This window comes from Panthera tigris, chromosome C2, assembly GCF_018350195.1.
Source record: "Panthera tigris isolate Pti1 chromosome C2, P.tigris_Pti1_mat1.1, whole genome shotgun sequence".
NCBI classification, from domain to species: Eukaryota; Metazoa; Chordata; class Mammalia; order Carnivora; family Felidae; genus Panthera; species Panthera tigris.
Genome location: NC_056668.1, coordinates 12,397,954 through 12,405,856, shown reverse-complemented (window position 1 = coordinate 12,405,856; position 7,903 = coordinate 12,397,954). Strand labels below are relative to the sequence as shown.

Genomic DNA, 7,903 nt, shown 5'->3' with positions numbered 1-7,903 from the left:
GCTCAGGTCATGATCTCCCAGCTCGTGAGTCTGAGTGCCGCATTGGGCTCTGTGCTGACAGCTCAGAGCCTGGAGCCTGCTTCCGATTCTGTGTCTCCCTCTTTCTCTGCCCCTCTCCCACTCACGCTCTCTTTCTCTCAAAAATAAACAAGCTCTAAAATAGTTAAAAAAAAAAAAAAAAAAAAAGATAAAACTGAAGTGCATGTTTTCTATTCTAATTATTTGACCTGACCAAGAGCACACATGCTAAGAGTCTCACCGTATCAGAGTCCTATGAAATGTTCTAACTAAAATTAGTCACCAGCAAAATACAACAAAGGATCTATTTAAAAATTAATTTAATGCTTGGCTAAAGCTTAATTACATATATAGTTATCAAACAATAGTCCTTAATTTCCAAAAAGTTCCTCTTGAAAATCACAGAATCAGAAAGCATAAACTTTAAAACAAGTTCTCTGAGTATTTACAATGTGGTATAAACATTATAGAAGACCAAGGATCTTAAATTGCCTGGGTGTAGCTCGTCAGCAAGGCGTATTCTTTATTGCATATATAACTCACATATGTGGGATTTTAAATAAAATGACAGACTACGAAAATTCAAATGCATGTATTTTTGTAAGCTGGTCAGGGGGGTAGACTCATGAATGAGACAGGACACTCAGCCCAAAACCATGCAGTTAGGTTTGTGGGGCTGTTATTTCCCAAAGTTAAACTTCTGTGTGTTCTTTTCAAAAACCTATGTTGCATATATTATTCAGAGTTCATATTAAACCCTCATTAGACTGTAATGCTGATTCAAGGAAGAAAGTTTCCATTCACCCAATGACTAAGTCCACACTCCACTCTCAATTTTAAGGCAGCAAAGCTACAGTGATAGCAACTGCTAACCAAAAGGTGACGAACACTTAGTCACTTGCCAGCCCTTTTGTTGCAACAGGGTAGTAATTCCCTAAGACAACTTGCTACTGAGTAATAATCTGTTGTTAAAAGGCTTACTCTGTAGAAAAACACCACAAATTTCCAGTGTGAAAGTAACTCCACGATGGTATAAATATATATATGCATAATTACACAATTTACACTGCACACATCGTTTACAGAGAACAATTAACTGAGAGGTTAATTTGAATAACCATATAAAATATTTCTGTAAACCAAGTATGACAGGCAGTAAGGAAAACATTAACAGGCTTTCCTAGAAATAATGTGAATTCCTTCCATTCCAAAGAAATTGCATTTAAGGACACAGTCTTGAATATTAATAATGTTCTTTGTATTAAAACAAGAATCAATATTTTACAGTTTAAGAAACTTTACATATATACAACATTTATACACTGGGAATGGTATTAAAGCAAACAGGCTTTTTTAGTCTCACGGATCTATTTTCCTTCAATCAAAGACTTAAATTCTTTCACATTGTGGTCACTTGCAACAGACATAGCATGATCCAGAGCGCGAACACTTGCAAGGAGTTTTACGATCTGTTTTATGTTTTCCCTAAAAAAGAAAAAAAAATGCAGCAACATCTCATTAATTAGTACAAAAGCCTTCGAAGGAGAATTTGTTATTGACTTTATGACCATTTTTGAGGTTTGCAATCCATTTTTTCAAGCACACATTTTTAAAGAAGACAGAAATAAGCAAACTACGGCATATAAAAAAAATTGTCCATATAAAAGCAAAGATTGTATAGTTTAAAGGACTAGCCCAGAGATCAAGGATCCACTTTCTAAAACAAAAACACCCCCAAATTTCACTCAGATCAATTCTATCATTCACAGCTAGAAAGGAAAGAAAGCGATCTGCTGCCAAACTACTTTCAGAGCCCTGCCGCCCTTTCCCGCCCAAACCAGGGTCCGAGCTCTTTCAGATCATATCTGCAACACAAATCATATTTGTGTCTTCATCCCCCATCCATCCACCAACCCAGCATAATCTCCACTCTACCAAAATTCACTAAGAAAGCAGTAAACTGGCTTCCTCTATCACCCCGGCCAGCAGTCATTCTGTGTAGCCCTCAAATTTTAGCATACGTCTAAGTTACCTAGAGGGTTGCTGAAACCCAGATCCCTAGGCCCCCTACCCAGAATTCTGACTCAGTAGGTCTGGGGTGGGGCCTGAGAATTCGCATTTCTAACAAAGCTCCCAGGTGAGGCTGATGCTGCGATTCAGGAACCACTTTCAGAATGACCACTTTTTTGAACCAAGTGTGAGAAACAGCACACAATGTGACATTAGCTGTCTCTTTTCCTCTGCAAATTGTAGCAAGCACTTTTTAGGGAAGGATTATAATCTGTAAAACTTTGTAACCCACATGGAACTTATTTTACGGTGTGTGGCACACAGCAAGTGCTTACAATAGCTGTTGAAGTTCTTTTCTGTAGAAAAATAAACACCGTTCGTTGATATTTAACTTCCTAACAAAAAAGACTATTTTTCAAAAATGTTTTTATTTATTTTGAGAGAGAGAGGGAGAGAGAATGCACGTGTGCCCAGGGGAGGGGCAGAGAGAGAGAGAGGGAGAGCCCATGCAGGGCTCAATCTCAGGAACCCTGAGATCACGACCCGAGCCAAGATCAACAGTCAGACGCTTAACTGACTGAGCCAACCACCCAGGCGCCCCAAAACACTGTTAAGTATACACACATCAAAGTTTAAAAAGTGAATAGGACTTATCTAGAAAAAAAACACTGGGAAGAAATATTAGTGCCAAGAAATAACAACACCAAAGATGAAATTAAAATATAAATCAAAATCACCTGCTGAAAGAAGTTTACCACTAAAACCTTTACTGCCTACTTGGTTTTTTAATCTTATTGTAAGAGATAGCAAATTTTCTTTTAAGAAAATAAGGTTCTTTTCCATGGAAGGGAAATGAAGGAAGAGAAAAAACGTTTTGTTACAGGGATATGACTAATGGTATGTATTCTGAAAATGAAAACTGTGACATTTGGAAGAATTTATGAAACTTAAAAAAAAATTCTTTCAGGGGTGCCTGGGTGGCTCAGTCGGTTGAGTGTTCGACTTCAGCCCAGGTCATGATCTCACAGTCTGTGAGTTCGAGCCCCGTGTCGGGCTCTGTGCTGACAGCTCAGAGCCGGGAGCCTGCTTCAGATTCTGTGTCTCCCTCTCTCTCTGCCCCTCCCCTGCTCTTGCTTTGTCTCTCTCTGTCTCAAAAATAAATAAAAAATTTAAAAAAAAAATTTTTTTTTTTTAAAAATTCTTTCAAATTTACTTGTTATTCTTACTTTTTATGCTAGAGATTTGTCCCAAAATTACAGGAACATCCAAGACAAGGTCCCCAAAAAGGTACAATGGTTCATTTATTCACTCCTTCTTTGCAACCCCTGACAAAAAATATGTACAAGCCGCTCCCCCAAAATCATGAGGGATGACCTTCAGTCTATGATATGGATACCAAAAAACTCAACACAGAACACAAATGTCCCCAAATTGGCATATCATCTTTAATACACTTTAAGTTTCAGTGACTGGCTTTTTGAGGGTTTACATCTATATAACGAACCCCCAGAGATTACGATCCAGGACATTCCAACAGCCTGAAATCTCCCCAATTCTTCAAGGGAAGAGGCAGAGAAAACATTCAATCTCCTTAGGGATGCTACTTACTGTCATAAATAACATACTGAAAAAAGCTTAGGTGAAACACAAAAATGGAAAATGATGTGTTTTTGGTAGGTTTGCCAATACAACATCAGTGTACACAATTTAAAGTAAAATACAAATGTGACTCTAAGACATTTTCATAATAAATGTGACAAAAACTAAAGACTCTAGGTCACCATTTCATTCAACAATCGCAAAAAATTACCTTGCATTTCTTTTTTCCACATCAGAACATCCGATACTGTTTCTGTAGATTGTGTCTGCTAAGTGCACAAGGTATCGACAGAAGTTTTCTAACTGAGAGATAGTTCTTTCTCCTTTCAGATTCATGAACCACTGCTTGGGGAAACAATTGATTACCTATGAAGAAGAAAGATGTAAAATGAAACAAAACAAAATAAAGTGTCCAAAAGCTGATCCCAGACAACGGGTATAATGTACGTAAGTAGCAGGCAGGCTGCTGCACTACATACAGCTAATCACTTGACAAGGGATATCCTCTTAAAACCGACTTCCCACATTAGCTATCCAAACACACCTGAATATATCTGTATTTTTAGCTTCAACAGATTGGTACTCAAAAACGATAAATAACCTCCAGTATTTAATTAGGGACATAATATTGACAACACAATTGCCTCACCTTCCTGTCTTCCAAGAATCCCTAAGTGAACTGAACTGTCCTTTTATCAGCAGCTTTTGATATAACAACATGTGTGGCATAAACATCATATTGTAAGCCTCCCCATCCGGAACGACTCGGTGAGCAGGCGTCCATGCTGGCCCAGAGTGGGGTCCAGACTGCATCGTACCAGAGGCTGGGGGGCGGGGGCAGCTCAGGGCAAGAGCCTAAGCAAGGTGAACAGGGCAGTGTCAGTACTAAACTCAAGCAAGGTGAGGCTGATCCCCATAGGGGAGAGGGTAGTGTACTAGCAGAATTCAGTCCGAGTGGGTAGAGAAGGTTCCCCACTAAGGAACCCAGCGATGCTTGGAAAAATGAGTGATTCCAGAGCTGGCACTAAGCAAGGAGAACATGAGCCTGGAACAGCAAGTGCCAGAAAGCAAGAAAATGCTCCCTGAAAATGAGACGACATGCTATAAGGTCACAGACGTCAACAAGGGGCTCTAATGAAGTCTGGGAAAGCTTCTGCCAAAAATGCGGAATTTGAATCCAATCATCAGAGAATATCAAACAAAGCCAAACTGAGGGTCACTCTGCAAAATAACTGGCACATCATCTTTAAAAGTGTCGAGGCTTTATAAAGGCCAAGGAAAATCAAGAACTCTTCCAGATTAAAGGAGACTAAGGAAGACATGATAATTAAATGCCAAGGATGATCTGGGAATTTCTTTTGCCGGTGATGTGATACTTCGGACATAACTGACAAAACCTGAAGGGTCTCAAAGATTAGGTGACAGTAACAGATAAAAGATGTTGACAGTGACACTGTAATTATGTATAAGAACATCCCTGTCTATAGGAAACGGACATAAAAATATTTGGGACAGGCGGCTATCATGTCACAAACTGACTGTGACATAGTTGAGGGAAAAAACTTTGTATTGCACTTTCAATTTTAACTTTTGAATTGCTTCAAAAAGTATTTTTTAAAAAGATCCCATTGGAGGTACCTGGCTGGCTCAGTCAATAGAGCATACAACTCTTGATCTTGGGGTGGTTAAGTTTGAGCCCCACATTCGCTGGGTGTAGAGATTACTTAAAAAAATAAAATCTTTAAGGGCATGTGGGTGGCTCAGTCAGTTGAGCGTCCGACTTCGGCTCAGGTGTTGACCTCAGGGTTTGTAAGTTTGAGCCCCGCATCAGGCTCACTGCTGTCAGTGTGAAGGGAGCTCCCTTTGGATCCTCTGTCCCCCTCTCCCTCTGCCCCTCCCCCACTGGTGCTCTCTCCCTCAAAAATAAAAACATTAAAAAAAATCTTTAAAAAATAAATAAATGAAATTGTGTAACCCCCACATATAAAGCAGAAAAAATATTAAAATGATTTCTTAAACCAGAGAGCCCGTTTCTTTAATAACATTCAAAACAACATTCACCCAACCGTTAAAAATTAATTATCCTGAAATTACAACTTTTATTAACACCTACAAAATGACATAATAGATGGAAAGAAGAATAAATACAAACATAACTATACACATTTTTATGTAAAAAATGTTAAGGGGGTTCAGAACTACTGGGAGGCAGACTGACTGTCAACATTACACCAAGTTCAATAATCAAAGGGGTTTGCTTAAAATTCTAAAATCTCTCTTCAAACAAAGGAAACTTAATTCATTCTCATTTATATGCTTTAAAAACTACAATGTGTGTCATTTAACTCACATTTTGGGCTTTTTTGATGCTGTCATCTCCATATTCTGAATTCTGAAAAGCCATGAGAATGTATCTATTTAATAAACCATCTATTGATAACTCCTGAAGAGTTTTATTCGAGAAAATGCCGTACCACTGAAGAAAATTCCCTAATAGCTAGAAAGAGAGAAAAAAAAAATTATTTTCCTCCAGATCAAAATATAACTGACACATAACATTGCATGAGGTGTACAACATAATGATTTCACAGAAGTATATACTGTATTGTAAAATAATTACCACAGTAGTATCTTTCACCTAATTGTTAATTTTTTCCCATGTGATGAGAACTTAAAAAATTTTTTTTTAAAAAATGTGTATCTTTATTTTTGAGACAGAGCCTGAGCAGGGGAGAGGCAGAGACAGAGGGAGACACAGAATCAGAAACAGACTCCAGGCTCCGAGCTGTCAGCACAGAGCCCGACCCGGGGCTCGAACTCATCAACTGTGAGATCATGACCTGAGCTGAAGTCAGATGCTCAACTGACTGAGCCACTTAGGCACCGCCCCCCCCTTGTGATGAGAACTTTTAAGATTTACTCCCTTAGCAACTTTCAAATATACAACACATTATTAACTGTAGTCACCATGTTGTACATTACGTACACAGAATTATTTTATCTTATAATTGGAAGTCTGTACTTTTTGACCCCTTTCACCTAATCCCCCCAACCTGGACTCCTCACTTCGGCAATCACAAATCAGATCTCTGTTTCTGTTAAGTCTGGATCTTTTTTTTTTTTTACAAGAAGAGAAACTATTGAGGAGTTAAGCAACTAAATTAAGTCAAAGAAACTAGAGTAAAACACACCTTATGAAATACAGTGGACCGTGTCTTGCCAAAGCACTAATAAACAGTTTTAAAGGGTCCGAATATTGCCCCGAATGACTGAAGATCTGAATCTTAAGCTTTAATTAAAATTAGCGAATTATAATGTAAATAGCCACATGGAGCTAGTGGCTACTGTACAGGACGGTGCAAAAACAGAACATCTTCCATCATAATAGAAAGTACTACTGGGCAAGTACCGATTCTTAGATAAATGTCCTCCATTCAAAATCATGCTTAAGTGAGTCCCACAACCATCCTCAAAAAGGACAGAATGCATTATTATAAAATGGGAGTCCCCGGCCCATCCCACCATAAAAATTTCCAAGTTTCTCAATATTTCTCATCTCTATAAATGTTAACATTATCCAACCATCTGATCAGGCCAGGAGCTTGGATGTCATTATTCCCCTCTCCCTCAAGTTGTCTGACCTCACCTCCATCCATTCTGCCCGTTTCTCTCAATTCCTGTTGCTACCCCCCAGTCTAAGCTGCCATAGTCTCTTTCTGGACCCTGCAGTTACTCAAGTGATTATGAGCATATGCTCTGGAGTAGTCTTTCTCAAGCAGGGTTCTGTGAGAGAACTAAAACCTACAGAAAATGATTTGAGTGACCCCTTACTTAATTTTCCCAAGGATGGTACATACCATTCTAGAATCATGCACAATAGAGGACTATCTAGCACAATAGAGGACTCAGGGCTTTAGTGACTGTTTCACAGAACCCGGTTGAGAAGAGCTGCTCATCAGTCCGACTGGCCTGAGTTAGACCCCATTTCTACAGTGAACAAAGGAATGATCCTGGGCAGGTTATTCTGGGCCTAACTGTCCCATCAGTGGAGTGGAAACAATAGCTCACAGGCTGTTGTGAGGAATCGACAAGATAAACGATACAGGACGTAGCACAGTGCTCCGTACGTGATACATACACGATAAACTTTCATTAGTACTATTCTTCCCAGCTTTGACCATTAGCCACACAACAGCCAAAGCAACTTAAAAATGGCAATCTGTCCATGTCACTTCCCTGCTAAAAACCCTTCCATGACCCACACTAATTTCCAACA

General features: G+C 39.0%; 1 protein-coding gene across 1 annotated transcript in view; it reads right to left on the bottom strand.

Moving 5' to 3' along the window:
• Positions 1-321: 321 nt before the first annotated feature.
• The window catches only part of PAXBP1 (PAX3 and PAX7 binding protein 1), a 34,363-nt gene continuing 26,781 nt past the window's right edge, over positions 322-7,903 (bottom strand). Inside the window, exons 16-18 of the mRNA XM_007090481.2 lie at positions 5,978-6,124; positions 3,839-3,993; positions 322-1,503 (exon numbers count right to left, since the gene is read on the bottom strand). Of these exons, the coding sequence (XP_007090543.2) occupies positions 1,386-1,503; positions 3,839-3,993; positions 5,978-6,124 (420 nt within the window). The 3' untranslated portion in view covers positions 322-1,385. The remainder of the gene's footprint in view (positions 1,504-3,838; positions 3,994-5,977; positions 6,125-7,903) is intronic.